The sequence below is a fragment of the Anoplolepis gracilipes genome, chromosome 6, assembly GCF_047496725.1.
Source record: "Anoplolepis gracilipes chromosome 6, ASM4749672v1, whole genome shotgun sequence".
NCBI lineage: Eukaryota > Metazoa > Arthropoda > Insecta > Hymenoptera > Formicidae > Anoplolepis > Anoplolepis gracilipes.
In genome coordinates this window covers 12998016-13019462 of record NC_132975.1, presented here as the reverse complement: position 1 = coordinate 13019462, position 21447 = coordinate 12998016, and the positions used below count along the sequence as shown (strand labels likewise).

General features: G+C 33.9%; 4 protein-coding genes across 4 annotated transcripts; 2 read left to right on the top strand and 2 right to left on the bottom strand.

The window, feature by feature from the left end:
* Positions 1-1312: 1312 nt before the first annotated feature.
* Positions 1313-3558, top strand: Dnz1 (DNZDHHC/NEW1 zinc finger protein 11). The gene is made up of 4 exons (XM_072893720.1): positions 1313-1785; positions 2109-2390; positions 2545-2703; positions 2795-3558. The coding sequence occupies exons 1-4, from the start codon at positions 1673-1675 to the stop codon at positions 3072-3074; spliced, it is 834 nt and encodes a 277-aa protein (XP_072749821.1). The 5' UTR covers positions 1313-1672; the 3' UTR covers positions 3075-3558.
* Positions 3559-4078: 520 nt separating this feature from the next.
* Argrs-m (arginyl-tRNA synthetase, mitochondrial) lies at positions 4079-6718 on the top strand. Its single transcript, XM_072893716.1, has 5 exons — positions 4079-4419; positions 4548-5703; positions 5784-5911; positions 5995-6218; positions 6315-6718. The coding sequence occupies exons 1-5, from the start codon at positions 4384-4386 to the stop codon at positions 6463-6465; spliced, it is 1695 nt and encodes a 564-aa protein (XP_072749817.1). The 5' UTR covers positions 4079-4383; the 3' UTR covers positions 6466-6718.
* Positions 6566-21355, bottom strand: LOC140666481 (small ribosomal subunit protein uS9m-like). Its single transcript, XM_072893718.1, has 11 exons — positions 21176-21355; positions 20907-21045; positions 20683-20786; positions 20434-20607; positions 20278-20357; positions 20105-20180; positions 19869-19994; positions 19753-19795; positions 19555-19670; positions 7033-7195; positions 6566-6789 (listed from the first exon to the last, which is right to left on the bottom strand). Exons 1-11 carry the CDS (start codon positions 21269-21271, stop codon positions 6698-6700), a joined length of 1209 nt encoding a protein of 402 aa, XP_072749819.1. The 5' UTR covers positions 21272-21355; the 3' UTR covers positions 6566-6697.
* Positions 7222-18868, bottom strand: LOC140666835 (uncharacterized). The gene is made up of 3 exons (XM_072894380.1): positions 17621-18868; positions 13504-16434; positions 7222-10232 (listed from the first exon to the last, which is right to left on the bottom strand). Exons 2-3 carry the CDS (start codon positions 16414-16416, stop codon positions 7521-7523), a joined length of 5625 nt encoding a protein of 1874 aa, XP_072750481.1. The 5' UTR covers positions 16417-16434; positions 17621-18868; the 3' UTR covers positions 7222-7520.
* Positions 21356-21447: the final 92 nt, after the last annotated feature.

Here is a 21447-nt window from a genome sequence, read left to right as displayed (position 1 = left end):
ATTTTAGCTACGCGTTATCTTTTTTTTATTTTAATGCATGTTGTGGATAATAAAATTAGGTATACGTATCAGCTCTGTATATGTATATACTATTAGGGAAATTATTAAAATTATTACATGTATGTATATTTTTGTGTACTTTTCAAATTTACCATATAGATCTAGTACGGACATGAATCAATTAATCGTTTTACCATGACATCGAAAAATTGATCTGGTTATGTAGTTCTACCTATTCTAAAATGAATTCAGGTGACGCCAGTATACAAGGATAAAGGATGTAATGAAATCACGTACATACATGTGACACCCAGTGACATGTGACATGTGACATGTGATCACATTGGCGCGTCTCAAATTTGACATTTCTGGTAATAGTACAAGAATTATTATATATAATCCTAAATAACGAAATATATTTGATGATAACGTTAAATCATTTAGAAAGAAACAGAAAATCTGAGAGAAAGTAAATTATATAAAGATTAAAGTCTTTTTTTTCATTAAATTACATAATATTCTATCGTGAATTGTGTAAAAGATCGAAGCTGACAACGAAGACGAAAGAGAACACTGTTTTTTTTTGATACGTGTACTATCGTTAAATATTTTTTTACAATTCTTTTATATTATATATTTTCTAAAAAAGGATAACAGTATTATATCTGTTCTCTTTTACTATCAGAAATTAAAGCAAAGTCAAAACACGGCACTCACATCCCAGGTAGCACTGTTCGTTTTATAAACGTTTTCTAAACGTATCTAATACGAAAAGATACGTTTAGAAAACGTTATGAAACGTTTATTAAACGAACATGTGCTACTTGGGATATGTACGCTGTTTTCTTTGGCATGCATATTTTACAATTCTATTACAATTTGACGTGTTACGTGTTTCGAATCTGGCATCATTGATGTGAATCAGTCAATAAAAACGATCGATATAGAAAATTCCATATCATGCCTGATTAGTTTCACCGTATTATTGATAAAAATGATTAGATGATAAAAATAATATAGATGATTATAATTCTCTCAATTATCTACAATTCTATAATCTAATAACGCAACCTAAATTATTACATAACGATTCGTCGACAAATATCATTCTTCTATTAAACTCGTATCAGACTGCATTGAAGATTGAGATCGAAAATTGAAATTTGACCAATCAGGTGGAAGAAATTTTTTAGTTCCTTTTGTTCTGATTAGTCAAAATATTTTTCAATCTTCAATGGGAAATCTGATACGAGCTTTACGTCTTTTGCAATGTAACGTAGGTTGGTACAAAAATGGTGAATTAGACTCTTGCTCAAGTGTCTCTATCACAGCTGTTCCGCCGTGACAGAGACAAAGCGGTGAGCGGTGCTGTTTGACAGTTCGGCTTTCCAATCGGTTCCTCATTCCAGGGAGGATCGGAGCCGTTAAAACTCGAACAGCAAGATTTCCGTACCATATTTTCCGTTTGAATCGGTAGACTGGACGGTTTTGCGCGGATTATGCGTTATACACGTCGATCAACATTGACAGATGTCTGAATTAATGTCGAACGATTAATATAATGCAGCCGTTCGGCAGTAAACGGATGACATGAGATTTGTGTGTACCGTGATGAGGAACTGCGATATTATTAAGCGCCGGGTGGGATATTTGCCGTTAGCAAAAACGAAAAATGTTCGTCAGGGATCCCTGTGGCATCATATGCATTATCGTTACCTATATAGCGGTGTTTTACGCCGATTACGTTGTGGTACGATGGATCGTGTTACATACCATGCAAGACAGGTATGTATAGCGAATTTTATAGCAAGAGAGAAAAAATTAATATTTAAATAACTTCAAATAATCGTATGATATTATGTCATACTTTATGCGATACATATCCTTAAATTTGATTTATTAAAAAAAATATATAGAACATTTTTGAATAATTTGAAAACCTTAATATATACCCTAATATATTTTATATTCTTCTCCTTCAATTAAAAAGAATTAAATTAGAACTATTACACTTTCTACATTTATGTATTTTTAAAATATTTTTTCAGACTTTATAATCTACATTTAAATATTATGTTTAACAACATTATTTTCTTTTTCTTTCCTAGTTTATGGGGCCCCTTCCATATAGTAGCATTCAACACTGTTGTACTTCTTTTAATGATGGCACACTTGAAAGCTGTCTGTAGTGATCCTGGTATAGTACCTTTACCGCAAAATAGAATGGACTTTTCTGATATTCATGTTTCTGGAAGTAATGATGATCATGAGGGGGATGAAAAGGATGATTGGACAGTATGCACTAGATGCGAAACATATAGGCCACCTAGAGCGCACCATTGTAGAATTTGCAAACGTTGCATCAGAAGAATGGATCATCATTGTCCATGGTAACCATGAACTCCTTACAATGGAATAATAATATATAAAGATTTATGCATCAATACAATCTTTATAAATATTAATTTCATTACAATATGTATTAGATAAGATTTATTATATTATTGATTTATTAAATAAACTCTTATAATTGAACTGTTTTAGGATCAATAATTGTGTTGGCGAGAGGAATCAAAAATACTTCATACAGTTTCTGGTATATGTTGGTGCATTAGCTGTATATGCTATTATTTTAGTTATTGCATCATGGATTTATGACTGCCCGCAATGCAATAATGACATTGCAATCAAACAAAATCGCATGTATGTACCTGTATACCTACAGACATGCTCTATGAAAATTGCTCTATGATAAGCTTATATATATATATATATATATTGATTTCTATTGCAGTTTACACTGTGTGATATTAGTTTTGGAGTCTGCATTGTTTGGTATGTTTGTCATAGCAATTCTGGTGGATCAGTTTCAAGCGATTTTGGGCGATGAAACTATTGTGGAACGCGTACAAGGTATACAACAGCGCTATCACAATAAAAATACACCACGAACATTTACACTTTTGTCCCAAGTGTGTGGTAAGAGCCACCCAATATTTTGGTTGTTGCCTTGCCACAATCCGCCGCGTTATTCCTTCCGGAAAGATGCGTATTTAATTGACCACGAGGTTTGAGATTAGACAGGAGAGTGTATTATATCTGCACAGTATTTCTTTCCTTTGTATTATTTTTCTATATAACAATTTTTTAGCTACTCTTTCCTTAGATTATTAACTTAATATGTCTTTGTATGGACTATATATTGACATTATTATAGATTTGAGACTTGTAGCTATAATTTTTCTACGGCGCGAAAATAAAATATTTATATATCCTACCTCTGTAAAGAACTTTATCATCATTATTATTGTCATATAATAAAATTAATACATATATATTATTATATCTATATATTATATTACATAGGTAGATATGTATTTAAACTTTGAGCAAAACGATAGCTTTAATCAATACTGCTTACGTTGAAACGTATATGGTAACAGTATATACATGAAAATGTAATCTATATTTTTTTTATGTTAATAAAAATAATTTTTTTATCTTTTAAAGTTGAAATATCTAAGAATGAGTGATACTTGAAGTGATACGCAAGAATGTTCTTTAAAAAAATTATTGCTAAATTTTTTATTCTCGCCTAATAATTTTTATTTGCAAGAATTGTATTGTGTAGTATCTTAGAAAATAAAGTTGTTATATACTTCAAAAAAAATTTATTATTAAATACAATTTTTATATCATTCTAATAAGTTTTATTATATCTAACATTATGTTAGGCGTTAATTAATAATATAGTTTCATTAATTATATTATATTTTGTTGCTGGAATTATTGAATTATAATTATATTTTTGTTAATTATTTTGTCAATCTTTGTTTATAAAATTTTTTTCTAATTTTTATAATGTCAAAGATAGATTAAAAAGGTGCTCAGTCTTATTGTCATTATAAATATTTCATTTTGTATTGCATTCATTCAAATATATCTCGTCAGAGTAGGGTTTGATTGACCAATCAAAAGTAAAGATTTCGTCATCCTGATTGGCTTCTTTTCGTATACACTGGAGAATTTGTTTTTAAATGTTGGTAGTCCTGAATCTAGAGTTTTGCATTTTCACCTTGCGATTCGCAAGTTGCGAATACTTCAGTCCGGATTCATGCACACATGTAATTGTGTAATATTATTGTATTAGTTTATTTTTTACATTATATATAATTGTATTTAATAAAATCGACTAGTGCAACCATCGACTCTGTCTGATTTGTGATATTAATATTTATAATTTTTCTTATATATGAATAAATAATCTGATACTACATCACACAATTTTGGTTATGGTAATACCGGCTGGTCACTTTTCTATTGAAGATAATTCCAAATAAAAGCAAATATATAATCAAGTGTCTTATTAACTTATCAGACATTATGAGTAATAGTATGAGGACTGCAATTTTAAAAAAGGTATTCTTTTCTTTTTTAATATAAAATGTTCACTATTATTGAGATAAATCATACAAAAGTTAACTCTTTGAAATCTCTTTTCTTTTGATATATTTAATTATGTTTTAATTATCTTCCAATATTTTCAGATTACAAAATCTTTACAGAATGATAACAGTATAAACATATTTGATATCGCATCTTATTTGCATTTTAAAACACAGAAAACAAATGGAGTCTATTCCTTTTTACTTCCATTAAAAACTAGACAATATGATATACGAAATAATGCACATTATATCATAGATAAGGATCCAAATAGTATTTTTAATGTCAATATAGAAAACAATGCATTATCCTTTAACTTTTCTAGAGAAAAGTGCATTAAAGAAATTTTGGAGCATAACTGTTCTACAATATCAGCCCCAACTTTTGTCAATAATCAGAAAAATATAATAGTGGAGTTTAGTTCACCTAATATTGCAAAACCCTTTCATTTAGGACATCTAAGATCTACAATAATAGGAAATTATGTTGCTAATATCAACAACTTTGTAGAAAATAATGTCAAGAGAATAAATTACTTAGGTGATTGGGGCACACAATATGGTCTAGTTCAATTGGGAATTGATATAACAAAGATTAGCGAGGACGAAATGAAAAAAAGTCCTATAAAAGCGCTATATACAGCATATGTTACTGCCAACAAATTGGCTGAAACAGACTCTTCTATATTAGATCGTGCGAGAGAAATATTTAATGACTTGGAAACTGGTGCAGGAGTCACATGTGAACAATGGAAAGCATTTAAACAATACACTATTGAAGAATTGAAAAGGATTTATGGTAGAATTGGTATCACATTCGACGAGTATCATTGGGAATCTATGTACAATGCCAAGAATATAGAGAAAATAATTACATTAATGGAGAAAATGCAGTTATTAGTAACAGATGAACAAAATAGAAAAGTTGTAAATTTAGACAATGATAAAATCGTTCCTTTAATCAAAAGCGATGGTTCTACTTTGTACATGGCTAGAGATATTGCTGCAGCCATCGACAGATTTGAAAAGAATAATTTTGACTGTATGTATTACGTAGTGGATAACACGCAAGCTGAACATTTCTCAAACCTGTTGGAGATATTAAGACGAATGAAAATGCCATGGGTTGAAAGATTAAAATATGTAAACTTTGGTCGATTACATGGTTTGCGTACGAGAAAAGGAAGCGTAACGTTTCTGGAAGATATTTTAAATACCACTAGAGATATCATGAAGCAGAAACAATTAGATTCACAGAGTAAGTTAATATGAATATTACTTTAATTAGAAATTAAAATATAATATCTATCTTTAATTATCTTGCAATATCTTTTTTAGCTACCAAGGTCCAGCTAGATTCTACAGATAATAGTTCAGATATATTAGGCATTTCTGCAATGATAATTAATGATTTGAAGAAAAGACGACAACGTGACTACACATTCGATTTAAATGCAGCATTTGATGTAAATTTTTTACCAAAGTATGCAACCTACCTAATTTTACATTCAATGTATGATCTGGTTTCTTAATTTGTTTGCAAGGTTAGTTGAAAGGAGACACTGGTGTGAAGCTGCAATACACTCACTGCCGACTTGTTAATTTGAAACGCAATTGCGGTGCTACCTTACCTTCAGAATGCGAACCAAGCCTCTTACGAGAAGAAGTCGTCGATGACTTAATTGTATTAATTGCCAAATTCGAAGAGATGGTATTGAAATCATACGAAGAACTGGAACCGTGTATATTAACGGGATATCTTTTTCATCTAAGGTAAGGACACATTCAAATGTTTACTATAATTATCTAATTGAATTGAGATATAAATTAAGATATAATAAACAATCTTCATTATCTTTTTTTACACAGTCACGCAATTAATAAAGGTTTTAAAATATTGAGAATAAAAAATGAATCACCTGACGTTGCTAGTCAAAGATTGCTGCTGTTTCACGTTGCTAGAAATGTCCTCGCACAAGGTATGAAATTACTTGGTTTAATGCCTCTGGAGGAAATGTAACACAGTAAAGAGATGGTGAGTCAAAACACAGTGCGTTATTTCTAATCTTGTTGCTATTGTGAAGCTATATATTGTAAATAAAACGTACGCGCGAAATTTTCTTTCTTTCTTTTTTTTTTAAGACGAATATAATATTTATATATTTTCTGAGATAAAATATCGCGGTTTTTTAAAAATGATTTTATTGTATACAGCAATGAAAATTATTATACACTGTATTAAAACAAATAGATTAACGTTTTTTCCAAGTGAATTTTCTTCTGGCACCTTCTTGACCCCACTTCTTTCTTTCGCGTCTTCTCCAATCTCTCGTTAAAAGTCCAGCTGTTCGAAAATAAATAATAATTTTCTATTTATAATATATATTTAATTCATAATAATAATAATAATTTTATAATTAATATTTATATATAATATAATATTATAACATTATAATATTCATATATAATAATATTATATTAATAATAATAATTTTATAATTAATATTAATAAACGGCAAGATATTAAACAAATATATATTATGCATTAAGATATTTATATTTATGATTTCTTATAATTGTTTCTTACCGACTCGCATTTTTTCGATCAACGATATGTCTACGAAGCTGCGTAAGCCCCATGCGATACCCCAACGCACAGCACCACACTGACCAGTAGGCCCTCCACCACTAACTGTGGCCTCGATGTCTACCTTATCAGTCATATTCGTAAAAAGTAATGGAAATATAATCTGTAACAGATAAAGTATAAAAAGCATTAATAGAGAAAATTCTGAACTCAAGAATATAGATAAGTTAAGACAGTTCTCTCTGAAAACTTTCTCAATCAGGTGTACTCACAAGTATCTCACAATTATCAGTTACAGGAAAAGATACATCTGAGAAAATGCAACGGAGAAAAGTGGACATAGAAATGAATAAAAGAAAAATTAAAGAAAAAAATATATTTAATAATGAACAGTAGAAATGCAGAATAAGTCTGTCTGATAAAAAATCAATTATGAAATTTACATATGATCGAGATTAGAATGTCGGATCATACCGATATCATCCAATTTACAACGAGGTATATTGTTCCTTTGCTAATGTTGTTACGACAGTTTCCAGCATTTTGTTCATTTCTAGTAATTGCACTCTCAGTAATTTTATAGCATCTTCGTTCACTTTCATCGTAGCGATCAGTTTCTCAATCGTCGTTTGTAGGACAGCATCGGAGACTTCCTCGTTCTGCTGATGCTTCAACCAGGCAGCGTGATCGTTCAGATTGACGTCGTCATTCGCGAAGGTGATATTCTTCTGCGCTATCTCGTAAGCGGCTTTCATTATATCTTTGGGCAATCGCTTTTCGAGCGGATTAAGCGGTTTCACAACGAGCACGCGTTTCTTATTTTCAACATTGATCTTATGATCTGACATCCACTTGCGGAAAGCGTACGGGATTGTAGTGTTGTGCAGAACCATCTCTGTGAAAAGGATCATCTTCGTCTGTCTTACCAGTTTCGTGAGTCCAGCGTGATTTCTCAGACCTTGTATATCGTGTACGGCGATACCGACCAGTAAATTCATTAGAATCACAGTGACGAACACTATGAATAGTGTGAAGAGGATCTGCGAGCACACCGATAAAGGATGATAAATGACAAAGGAGCCGCCTGCCGATGCACCATCCGCTTGATTGATGAGTCCTTCAAAATCCAATTCGCCGGCCATCATGGCCAAGACTTTGATCAGGCCGGTGAAGGGGTTACCAAAGGCGGGTTCGCCCGCGAATATCACGCAGAAGCTGATGGTGAAGCCGATCAGTAGCCCGGAGTACGCCAGTAGCAACTTGGCGAATTCGAACTGGATATGCGTAAACATGGCGACGTAGGTGCCGAAGGCTGGTAGTTGACCTACCATCAGCATCAGGTTGGTCCAAGCGCAGAGTATGGCAAATGCGCCGACGTAATTCTGCCAATCGTAGGTGCGCCCGGTGTAAATAAAGGACGTGACTAACACGCTTATAATTACCACGCCGTCCAGGACATTGTCGATATTGGAGAAATATTGTAAGGCCGACTTGTAGACCATGAAGCCGAATATCTTCCTCGGTATGGTGATGCACGTTAGCACTAGCGCAAGATACCATTGAATCTCGATGAATGGTCTGCGAAAAAGGAAATCAGCCGCTCGTTTGCTACTGCATATCTTCGAGCTGTCGGTGGTGACCTCGGTGTGATTATAACACTTATATGCTAAAGCGGTCAGCACGTAAGTGGTCATGCATATGACTGTCATCGCATACAGAAATATACGCAGCAGATAAAGTTTACGTATCTTTTCCCATTTAAGATGTAGGAAAGCCATGACCAATGGATGCGACAAAAGGTCTTTCCGATGCTCCTGCACGAAGGTGTTTATAAAACTGGTCTCGCACTGATTATTGCTAGGAAAGAGAATATCAAAGTTTAGTCGCATCTCAAATTCACGATTATGCGATACCGGCCGAGTCAGTCTGATCGAGGCATCCAGTCGCTGTCGAAACACATGCAGCGACTCGGGAATCTTTTTCAACACAACGTTCAAAGCAGACAGCCCGGTACACGTGGTTGCGCTGACATCAGCGCCTGCCCAGATAAGCGCGTCGACGCACCGCGACTGCTCGTTCAATGCAGCGATGTGAAGGGGTGTAAAACCGGTCCTGTCAGCCGCGTTTACAAGGGCGCCGCGTTTCAACAGCAACTGCACCAACTCTACGGACGAATCGGTACTCATCACGGCAAAGTGCAACGGTGTCCTGTGTTCCCTGTCTACAGCGTTGACGCCAATCGATATCAATGATGACAGCAGCTCAGCGCATGGTATCGACTGTACAAAGCAGGCCACGTGCAACGGTGTTTGACCCAGATGATTCTTCTCCACGACACTGGCACCACGTTCAAGAAGCAATCGCACCGTCGCCACTGCTTTCGCGCGTACGGCACTATGCAGAACCGGTTCGACAATCTCCTGACAGATATAATTGAGTTTGGCACCGTTGTCAAGTAACGTGGCCGCGACTTGCCAGCTGTTGCCTAGCGCTGCGAAATGAAGCGGCGTGTAACGGGTGATGAGACTCTCGTAGTTGACATCGGCGCCTTTCCTAATCAGATATTCCACACAGTTGACTCTATTGCCCAGCGACGCGGCCAGGATAGCGTTCACGCCGGTACGCGGTTCTACGTAATCATAATGCGCACCAGCGTTCTCCAGCTCCGGTAGAAGATGCAGCAAACCGCGATAGGACGCCCAGACGTAAGCGACATTCCGCAATCTCTCACTCTTGCATGCGTCCGGCAGAGCGCGGCTTTTCTCCATGCTGAGTAATAGTCTAGTCTCTGTTGGATCGATGATGGACCATATCGCCGATCTCAGTTTAGTTCCGTTCACGTAGTGATTTTTGCAACATTCCAAATTGTCGAAGAAAAGGGATTCATCGACCGGCGGCGGCACACCAGCATCGATCTCGATCCGCTCGCTATCGGACTCCGATGTTGATTTCACATCATCGATCGTGATCTTTTGCTGTGAACAATCCTGCGCTGCGTACGCGCATCTCAAGGATCTATAGGTAGAGGCCAATCTTACGGAGAGCGAATCGTCCTTGCGACGATTGTTGAAGCTGGAATACAGACGTTGTCTGTCCTCGTCGGGAATAATCTCAGGTAACTTCAAAGTATCCGTCTTGAGATCCTTCGTGTTTTCTTCTTTCACCAAATTTCGCTCATTTTCGTGCATACTGGCACGAATCGAGATTTATTTCCGATCGAAGATAATTTTGCTAAAAATAATATTTCGTTCCTTCCCTATTTCTTCGAGTCAAGTTCGAGGCATTTTTTTTTATTCGACCTAGCTCGAATCATTCACGATCTAGTAACTTGATCATTTTTTACAATCGTTTTTTTCCTGTTATCTCAGTTATTTTCACATTCTTGCGAACAAGGACTTATACGCTAGAGCTTATCTCATTCAAACCATTTGTGATTATAATAATCCCGTCATCTCTGTTGCTTCACGTGTCTTTTTCAGAGTTATTTCAGTTATTCGGTATATTATTCTGTTTAGTTTCTGACGTAAGTGTCTGTAATTGAGCACTAAGTAGTTATTGATGATTCGCGCGAAGAGACATCTTAATTATTCATTCGAGTTGCACGTATTTAATCATAACTTGTTCCATTCATCTGGATATATCTATTCGTTAATGAAATAATACATTACATTCACACACACATTTAATTTTGTCGCGCATATATTAGCCTTCTCTCTCTTTCTTGATTTGCATTAATAATATATATTATCGTTTTTTCTTTGTTTATTACTGAAGGTCCAGCAAAAGTACCGATATTAATTTTATAACTGTATATTAGTTTTATTTTATATTAAAAATATTTATGGATCTTAATCTGTGTGTCAAGACTCTTCAAAAATGGTAAGAGCCCAATTGTTTTTTTATCAACACCACGCTCTCTCTCTCTTCTTTCATTACAGGTTTCGTATAGTCACCACTTTATCTTCTTGTTTAATGCTTCCACTTTTGGAGATCCGTATTTATAAGAATCTAAGATTGAGAAAAATCCATTTGAAATGCAAAGACGGGCGTCGAGAAGGATTTCAGGCACATGTCCTAACATAAAGAAGATATGTCAACTCTCTGTCATTGACGGGATATCTCTATCGTGATCTATTACTCGCTCGATGATTTCGCGAGTATTACGGACGAACTTGACCAGTTCGCACGATCGCACTACACGTACTGCAAGATGCATACCTACTTTGCGTGTACATCTCTGCCAGTCGGTCGATTGTGCGGGAAGAATTCGCGAGCAGGGAGGTAGAAGCGCGATGAACAAATATATAAATATAAAGAGAGATGTAGGTCTCGATATCGAGATCTACTTCTTGTGCATACAGTAAACTGTCCTTCTGCTAAATTCCAGATTGATCTAGACGATGCTGAAAAGCTCGACTTTCTTTCTAGAACGTTAAATTTATCAACATTATTAATTACATTTATCGTTGAGAAAATACTCTTATTGTTAGATATTTACTATACTACATATATATATGTATATATATATATACTTTTAAATATGTTTTAATTATGATGTAACGATAAAAGTGTATTTTTCTTGTTGATCATTGAGGCTAAATGCATAGAGATGAAAAGCTTTTATAATACATAAATTGAATTCGCTATTCACGGTAATTTTTGTACTAGACTCTAATAGTTTTAAATAACTTATAAAATTTAAATAAAGTTCAATTTTTATTCAATATTTGGAAAATCCAGTGATAAATCAGTCGTTATTCCCGCTTCCTTTTAATTTGTTATTTATTATCTACTTTTTTCTTTGATTTTAATTTAAATTGCAGAAAACAATTTTATGTTCCTTTTTCTTTCTCTCTCGCAGAGTGGAATTTTTTTATAACTTCTTGAATTTTAACTGCGTATATCTCTAGTCGAACATTTTCTCCGCATGATCGCGAATATGATATCATGACTTATTTACGTAATTTTTAATTTTGTATTCGTTTTGAGTATATTTGTAAAACTCTGCCAAGAGATATTCTCGAGTTGTCTACAAATCTGAAATTGATGTACGAAATCGCTGAACATGAAATATGTATATTTCGTATTAGTACTTGTTTTAATAAAAAATAGCTCTTAAATTCGAGACACGAAATAGTTTTACATCATGGTTTTATTGGAGTTGACAAGAGAACCCTTCGGTTCTACGATGTAATGTAACGTATAATAAATTTTTTATAAAACTCTTTCCAGTCGGTTAATTTGAAGAATTAAAAGACATCAAACTATGTAATAGGTAAAGTCGACAGATATAGCACAAAAAATAGCATTTGTTCAAAGTACAAAGTTCAACGTTTTTAAATCTTTAGTCTCTACTACATTCTTCTCCAAGATATGAATCTATAATTCAACGTCCTCGTTTTATCTCGTTGCCAGATTTCCTATTTTAAAAGTTGGAATCAGATGAGAGAATCCATGCATAATGAAACCGGTTTTGACTGGCAAAACAGCCAATGCCTACCATTAGCATATTATATACGTATTCTTCGAATTTAATTAAAATTTTAAAGTAAAACTCTTGAGTTTTAAGATTTTTTATTAATCGGTACTAATTTTACTTGTGTATTTAACAATATCTTGATAGAAAATACGTAGCAATAAAACTATTTTTATTTAGAATTTAATATAATTTTATAAAAACTTTTTCACTGAAGAATATATATAATAATTATATATATAACAATAATAAAGAAAAATAAGTAAAATGAGAATTAATATTGAAATATATGGTATAATAAAAAAACACAGACGTACAAACCATATAAATTAATTTTATATTGGTTTTAAAATAATATGCCGGGCCGATTAATTACATATAGATATTGACTTCGGAAATAAGGAAATTTTTCTCATGAATCACTCACCTTACAAAAACCTGTACACAACTGTGGAGTGTTTAGAATAACATAAATCGTCCTATTTTCTCTAAAGTTCTCATCAATATACACATATTAGTATTCGTGTCTCGAAATTCATTACTTTGAAGATTAGGAATACTAAATACATATTAAATATTCGAAAATACATGTATTATAAAATTCGAGGTTTTTCTCTCGCAAAAGGTATATCTTTTATAATTTTGTATAAAAACAAATATTTGCATTTATTATGTAAGTAGTTTTTTTTTTAAATAAAAGATTTATATATAAAAACGGAATTAATACAGTTGATGCACACAATTACATTTGTATCACAGAAGTAAAGTAAAAAGAGATTTATAAACACACATACAAGTGCTTTCTGAAAAATATAAAACGCATAGAAATATCGCGACTTTGCAATATTTTAATTATTCATCATGTATCCATTCCCGAATCTCAAATTTCAAATTTCGAAGTACCTCATCGAACGAGGGAATCGTCGACTTGGAACGGAATATTAATTTCGAATACTTTTATTTATTTTATGATGAATAGAGTCTCGACAATTTTATTTATTTATACCCCGAGTTTTAATAAGCTTTTGAAGGAGAGTATTATTTCTCTCGCAAATTTCCTTGAGTTCCGCGATATCGTCTCTAAACTTGTTGCAATCCTGCATCAGCGTGTCCTCGTCGATGCCACGACGACGGCACGCGCTCATGTCATTCTTGAAACACGCTTTCGCATAACTTTTCTTGCGCGACGCACCAAAATTGTTCTGTCCGTCTGCTTCCTTGGCGATCTTGTAAGAGGCCAAGAGAACATCGCGCGGTAATCTCTTCTCCCTGGGGTTTAACGGACGAACTGTTAAGACGGCGCGTAAAGGTGATGGTAAAAGCAACGAGGTCCATCGCAGGAACTTGCCGAAACGTTTCGACGGTGTAAATCCAAGAAAAATTGCCACCTCCACATCGTGAATCAGTTTTGTCTGACGAACGAGTTTTGCGAGACCGGCCGTCTTTTGCAGGCCCTTGATATCATGCACGGCTATGCCAATTAATAGATTCATCAGCACGATCGTGACAAACAGAAGGAATAATACGAAAAAGAGTTGGACTATGACCTGCAATATCCAGATAGTCGATTCTTCGAATTTGTCGTAGCCTTTCTCGGCCGCGAAGAAGAGGTCTTCGAAGTTTAGCTCGCCGGTCATCATCACGAGGACTTTGGTGAGACCAATGTGCGGACTGCTGAACGAGTTAGTACGCGGAAATATTACGCAAAAGCTTGCTGTGAAGCCTACTAATAGACAGGCGTAGGCTAGGAGCAACTTGAATACCTGTGCCTGCACGCTGGTAAACATGGCGACATACGCGCCAAACACCGGTAGCTGTCCGATCATTAGCATCAGATTGCTCCAACCGCAGAGCACGGCGAAGGCACCCAGATAACCCTGCCAGTCGTCCATATATTTCGTGTACACGAATGACGTGGCGAACACGCTGAGTATCACAAACCACTCGACCAGGTTTTCAATCTGCATAAACTGTTTGATAGATCGATAACTAGGAATAACGCTCACTTTACGGATGGCCTCTAGTATGCTGAGTATCGCCAGTATGTACCATTTACTTTTGAGTAAGTTCTCTTCTTTGAAAAAACGGTAATAAGAGGAGTTCACACACAATTCATTCGTAATATTTATATTTCTTATACTATCTTCATGTATTATCTTGATATGTTCCTTTCTGTAGTCATCATTAGATTCATTGTAACACCTGTGGGCCAGAGCAACTATCACCCAGCTCGTAAATATCAGCACGTATATCAAATAGAAGAGCAATCGGGCGGCGTAATACTTTCGGATCTTGTGCCATTTGAGGTGGAGAAAAGACTGGCATAGCGGGTGTTCCAGAATCTCCTTGTAACCCTCTTTTACGAAAGCGTTCAGGTAACCGATTTCTGGCAAACGACTGTGCCAGTTTCGTCGGTGTTGTAACAGCGGATGAAAGTCCAGTTGCAGTTCAAGTTCGCCCGCGAATCCTTGTCGGTTTAAGGTGAGAGACGCGTCCAGTCTATGCTCGAATACATCCAGGGAGGTCGGGGTCTTGCGTAGGACGATGGACAGGGCGCTGTTACCACCAATAGTCCTCGCGCTGAGATCTGCCTCGTATTTTATCAACACGTTGACGCATCGCGACAGTTCATTAGAGGCGGCGATGTGCAGCGGTGTGTAGCCGTACTTGTCAGCCTTGTTCACGTTCGCTCGCCACTTCAGTAGAAGCTCGGTGATTTCCTCCGTCATCAAGGATTTACCCAGAGCCAGATGCAGAGGCGTCCGACCCTCGTCGTCTTCCACGTTGGGATCCGCATGACCTTTCAGCAGTATCTCTACGCAGTCTAGGGAATGCGAGCGAGCGGCCAAGTGTAAGGCCGTGTATCCCCGATGATTCTTCAGTTGAAGATTGGCCTTCGCCTTGATAAGAAGAATCAAATTTTCCGTGCAGCCGGCTTCCGCGGCCAAATGCAGAGCAGTGTTTTTCTTGGCGGTAGGCAAATCTACTTGACAGCCGGCCTTAAGAAGCACATCCAAGCAAGTCGGGTCGCCTCGGTCGGCTGCGTGATGAATAGCGGCGTATCCGTCTTGATCCAAACGATCCAGCTCATGACTGTTCGGCGCCATGAGAGAGAGCACGCGTAAAGCATTCGTACGTGCTGCCGCATGTAGCACTGTCTCTTCGGTATTATCCGACGATTCCGAACTGATACCATGTTGCACTAAATATTGGGTGACGTCAACCGCGTCGCCAAAGGCAGCGTAATGAAACGGCGTGTGCTTCGTATTAGTGTTGACCTTAGCGCCCTGTTCTATCAAATACTTGACACCATCTAGACAATTTCGAAACGCGCACAGGTGCAATGGGGTGAGACCGTGATCGGGCTCGATGTAGTCGACGTTGGCGCCATTCTGGCACAAATGGCGAATGATATCAACACGACCCATGAAACTCGCCTGCAGTAACAGAACGTTAATGTCGTTCGATTTGGGGGTTGGAAGAACCGTCTCGGCTAGAGTCTCATTCGCTGCGCTTAATTCCAGGTTCTCCCAGAGCTGTGATTTACAGCATACGCGTCTCCTGTGCTCTGTCAGGATGTTGCCGATAAAGTCTTCGTTGATGCGCAGACAAGTGCGATTGATATCTTCGGAACAGCCACGTTCGCTGATGACAGAGTAATCCATGGGAGATACGGGAGTTATCGGACTATCGAGAGACGACGAGGTTCCATACTGACCACTCTCAAGTTCGCAGCTGTCTTGCTTGAACGAGGAACGTTTGTTTTTTAACCGAGCCAGGAATAAAGAAGCCGCGCTTGTGCGCGTCAATAGAGTCGGTATAGTCTTTGATGGCCGTTCTTCATTGTTTTCCTCCGTATCTTTCGTCCTTTCGAAGGATATGAATTTGGCGTTGAAATTATCCGCCATCTTCGCTTATTTAATTACCTATAAACGTAATACACTTACTTGACGAAGCCAGATTATTTAACAAGAAGATTTCTCGACTAGAGAAATTATATTTAGATTCTCTGATAAATTGAATCAATTCCCGCTCTTTTTTCTACAATCTTGTATTCACATAATTATGTAAAAGATACATAAATTAAAATTTTAAAGTATTACAGAAAGGAATATTTCTAAATAAAATTTCAAATATATATTGACATGTAAAGCGAGAAATATATATATATATATATAAAACATTTAAATATAATATTGAAACTATAACTCTAAAAAATATTAGATAAAAAATGCAATTGATACAAAATAAAAGTTTTCAACCGATGTTTTCTAAAGCTCCAATCGTGTACTAATACAAATGTAATTTCTACGTAATATTTGAATGCGTTTTTACAACTTTGATAAATTACAGTGAGATAAGATATGTTCCGTAATGTAAATTATTTTATTTTATTTTTCCTGTTTTGACACAAATATTGCGTAAGGTCGTAACTTCTAAATCTATAAACGCAGGGTACGTCGTGTAAAAACTAGAAAGTTTATTAAATAATTAAGAAAAACGTTGTTTCAAGCTGATAATATTTATATCTTCTAAAAAATTATAAAATGATATCAATAACATTGATATGATAATGATATTAACATACCACACATGTACTGTAAAGGTAGAAAAAATACAGAAAGTTTACGGATCGATAAGAAGCAATAAATTACGTTTCAGTATGTTATTCATTTACACAATTAAAAATAAATATAGATTTGTAAGTGCTATTAAAGCGAGCAAGATACTGAAGAATTTTAAAAAATTCAAAGTTATTGTATTTTTTTTTCTAGAAGATAAAAATCGAAAAATATAGAAATTTATAGAAATTTCTAAATAAAAATCGAATATAAATAAATAAAAATCAAATATTCGTGAGACTAAAATAAAACTATAAATAAATTTCTAAATAGAATCCATTTTAAATATATGCAAAAAAGTAAATAGAAACTTGAATTATACAGAGGTAAACATTACGAAATGCCCTTTGTCGAGTAAATTGTAAACAGTAAATTGTTTCTTACAATAACGATATATCTCAGATTTTAATCTCACGGCTTCGGTTATGGCGAATGTTCTAGACAATTGAAATCGAGACTAAGACAGTTTTAGGTAGGCGAAAAAGTTTACCTTGCACACATTTACGGCACAAAACAGAACTCAACGCCGTGAGTTAATGGTCGTTTCGATCGCATCGCCTCGTTCTATCGCCAGACCGATTAACACTGAGAGGTGAGAGCAAGAGAGTCTACAGAATAGACTTCTGGCTTCATTATACCGGTTATACTGGCTTAGGTGTTATATGTATTCGATGAGACCGACTGGCTATCAGAAATACGCAGGGAAGGTCATCTTCCTCTCGAAGGACACTGCATATTTTTCACGTTTCGCATTCTTAGCGATACGCATTTTAGAGGAAGAGAAATATCCGAATAACCAAATATTCTCTTCCAAGTATTGATTCTCTTCAAATCCATGATTTTTCCAAATAATGAAGACGAATGATGAATTTTTTTCTTCCCTATTTTAATCAAACTCATCACAATTTGTAGCACTGTGTGTTGTAAGTTTTTACTCTTGAGAGTGTCTTGAAGGCTTATTTCGACGTAACCACATTGTTACAGATAGATGCACAAATTTAGATATTCTCATCTTCAACAGTAAACAGAAGGGTAACATTTCCTCGTATTATTCACATCATCGCAACGCAATTTGCAACGCATTTAAGATCTAAAACCAGAGGTAGCACTTTGAAGGCCTTGAAAGGCCAAAAGAAAAATGCTATTATGTGAAAGTGAAGGTTGCTATATAATTATCAATCTTAATTTAATAAAAGCCAAAAAAATAAGTTTTACAAGCGGGAAAAAGATTCGATTGTCTTCATGAAACAAATTTTTAAGGAGTATTAATCAAATTTTTCGAGGTCAATAAACTTAATCGACACTAGAGAAATTCATTTAAACAACTTCTCTGATTTAAATGCTAAAAACTAGCTTATATAATACTTTCTCACATAATTTCACTATTAGGCGCTATAATACATTCTTCATAATTCCGTTATTAGGCGCTAGCTTGATAATTACATCATTATCTAATCATTATAATGAACATAACTTTTTTTACTATATAAAAAATCTTATTAGTTAAAAGTTATTTTAATATCCATTTTGATCGAGATTGACCGTTTTAATTCAGTTTTTTACTTTTGCCTATGATAATCGCGTTCTGCATTTCCAAAAAAAGAAGAAAACAACGTAGCTTATCATTAGTAATCGTTTTATCATTAAAATAATGAAAAAGACAAACATTGATAAATATTATATGTATTTTAGTAAAAGCATGATCTTAGAATTGCTATAACGTCATTTAAGATTATTCGCATTTAATTAAAAAGTAGAAGTGTTTTGAGTAAAAGATCTAATATTTTTCCTACTTTGTAGGTGCTATGTTAATTATATTGTTATTCTATTAAAAAAATTGAATATACATATGCAGTTACAGAACAGAATAAAAATTGGATTATAAAATAAATCTTTTATCGTGCATATATTTACTGAATAAAAAATAATTATTTTTTTGAAAATATTATTATTCACAGATTCACAGATAAAAGTACATTTTGATTGCTTTAACTTTTTATCATATGTCAAAGTCATAGTGAATGCATTTATTTTTTATTTTAATGAGTGGCAGAAACTCGAAATATTTTTTAAAATATAATATCGACTCTTTTCTGATAAGAGAACAGAAAGATATTTAAAATAAAAGTTATAAATTTAAAAAGGTTTAGTTTTAAGCATATAAACAATAATATCTAAAATCTTCACTTTCTCAAGCAAATTTTGTAGTAAAAAATTTTAATTCAAAGTTCCAATTATCTATATTTTAATTGTAATTTTCTAATTATATGTAATATTTAATAATATATAAAATTTATGTTGCAAAAATCTAAAAACTTTGTATAATGATATAAACCTAATTTATAATTTTCAACAAACATACGTTAAAAATTGTTAAAATATAAAAAAATCATTATATAAAAGAAAATATCAAAATTGACTCACCTGTTCGCGGTGATGAATATCTTCAAAGTATGTGATATCTTGTCCATTAATAGTAATATTGCCAGAGCCATTACCCCAAACTATCACTTCACCTCTTGCAGACTTTCTAAAACAATCTGAAAGTATAATTTGAATGAATTTCAGATGATATATACATTATTTCCTAGTCATTTACTAATGTTAAGATTATTTACTTACTATTGATCTTGATATATGGTCTTCCTGTGCTGTCATGTTCCAACTGTACATATAAAAATAACCCTCTGCATTAATCAAAATTATATTTTTCCTTGTCATTATTATATATAACTTACAGGTGGTATGGTTGTCTCATTGGAAAGGCTAATGAGCTTTTTACGATATTTCATAATGAGATCTGTTGCACGCTTTGATAGTGGATGATCACATAATCGTTCTAGCGATGTTATAAGATAATCATACTGAAAAAAAGATTACATTTATCAGTTAAATAATGCAAGTCTTACAATAAACGGTTCTTTGTGTAAAAGATTGCACAAACTGCAGCATTATTATGAATTTTACTATTTACCTCCCTATCTATTATATTTTCAATTAGCAGGTTTTCAATATCTTTCTTTGGTAACCATGTAGAACCCATCAGATCACTGAAAATAATTATATATGCTTTTATAATAAAATTTCTAAAATTATAAGCCAATTGTATATGTTCAATATATTATAAATCATTAATATTCAACATACATTTTATCCATAGGTAATGTTCCTTGCTTTATTAATGAATCTTCGATATCGTTGAGTGATTTGATTTTCTCCATAATATTCTGTATGCAAAAATTATTTTTTCAAGTATTAATTAATCTCTTTAACATTTTTGTAAAAGTTACTATAGAAACTTACATATAGTATTTGATAATAATTTGGTTTAGAGGTATAAAACATAGAATGAAAAGGTCTTCCAGTTATATCAAACTCTGCTGCTTTCCTGCTTGGAAAAATTTCTTCTGGATGTTTCATCATTGGTCGAGCTTTACTATCAAACAGGCCAGATGGAAACAGATACTCAATTGATTTCTAAAAGTAATAATTATATGAATATATAGATATTTTCCGTAAACTATCAACATAACATTTCATACAATTACATACATCTATATCTGCTTGCGTAAAAAAATTTGGATCTTCACCCATCATATTAGCTAAGTGTCGTTTTCCCACTTCATATTCTGTAATCTCTTTCTTCATGAATTCATCTGGTAAATGTAAATAAAAGAGATTTGTATAATATTTCTTTTATAAAGTGTTATTATTAAAAAATTATATAAAATATTATTAATTAATGCACAAAAGAAGATATATATATATATTATTACCATGCTCTTTCGCACGTTGCAAGTACATTAACATAGCTTTACTTATTTTCTTCGCTGGTTGTGCCTCAGGCTTTAACATATCGTTGATTTCATCAGTAGGTGTTGTATATGATCGTGATTTAATATGTTGTACATAATTCTGCAATTATAAAATAATTCTTATACATAATCATGAAATAATTAAACATAAATTAAATAAAAAAATGCATTGAATTAATAGCTTAATAATTTAAGCTTACGAAATCTGATTGTTTTTATTTCGAACTTACCGAATATTGTATTGCATCAGAAAATAAAAGAGCGGTATTGTTACTTATTCCAATCCCGAAACGTCGGAAGTATAAATAACGTGTGAAAAGAGACATAATTATTTGAGATAAACAGCAACAAAACTACTTTCTTTAACTATCAACTATCAAATTCGACAACTTAACCTCGTTTGAATAAATTAATCATAGATACATAACATACAAGATATTTAAAAAAAAAAAGATTAAGATTCCACCATTTTCGGCCGAAAAGGATCTCGGCCAATCAGTAA

Coding starts and splice junctions, on each gene's coding strand:
- Dnz1 (XM_072893720.1), top strand. CDS start 1,673: ATGTTCGTCAGGGATCCCTGTGGCATCATATGCATTATCGTTACCTAT. Junction 2,391..2,544: donor ATGGATCATCATTGTCCATG/GTAACCATGAAC, acceptor GAACTGTTTTAG/GATCAATAATTGTGTTGGCG. Junction 2,704..2,794: donor GCAATCAAACAAAATCGCAT/GTATGTACCTGT, acceptor TTTCTATTGCAG/TTTACACTGTGTGATATTAG.
- LOC140666481 (XM_072893718.1), bottom strand. CDS start 21,271: ATGTCTCTTTTCACACGTTATTTATACTTCCGACGTTTCGGGATTGGA. Junction 20,181..20,277: donor ACATTACCTATGGATAAAAT/GTATGTTGAATA, acceptor AATTATTTTCAG/TGATCTGATGGGTTCTACAT. Junction 19,796..19,868: donor ATGAGACAACCATACCACCT/GTAAGTTATATA, acceptor TTATATGTACAG/TTGGAACATGACAGCACAGG.
- Argrs-m (XM_072893716.1), top strand. CDS start 4,384: ATGAGTAATAGTATGAGGACTGCAATTTTAAAAAAG. Junction 4,420..4,547: donor GGACTGCAATTTTAAAAAAG/GTATTCTTTTCT, acceptor CAATATTTTCAG/ATTACAAAATCTTTACAGAA. Junction 5,912..5,994: donor ATTTAAATGCAGCATTTGAT/GTAAATTTTTTA, acceptor TTGCAAGGTTAG/TTGAAAGGAGACACTGGTGT.
- LOC140666835 (XM_072894380.1), bottom strand. CDS start 16,416: ATGGCGGATAATTTCAACGCCAAATTCATATCCTTCGAAAGGACGAAA. Junction 10,233..13,503: donor AAACTCGGGGTATAAATAAA/TAAAATTGTCGA, acceptor AAATAAATCTCG/ATTCGTGCCAGTATGCACGA.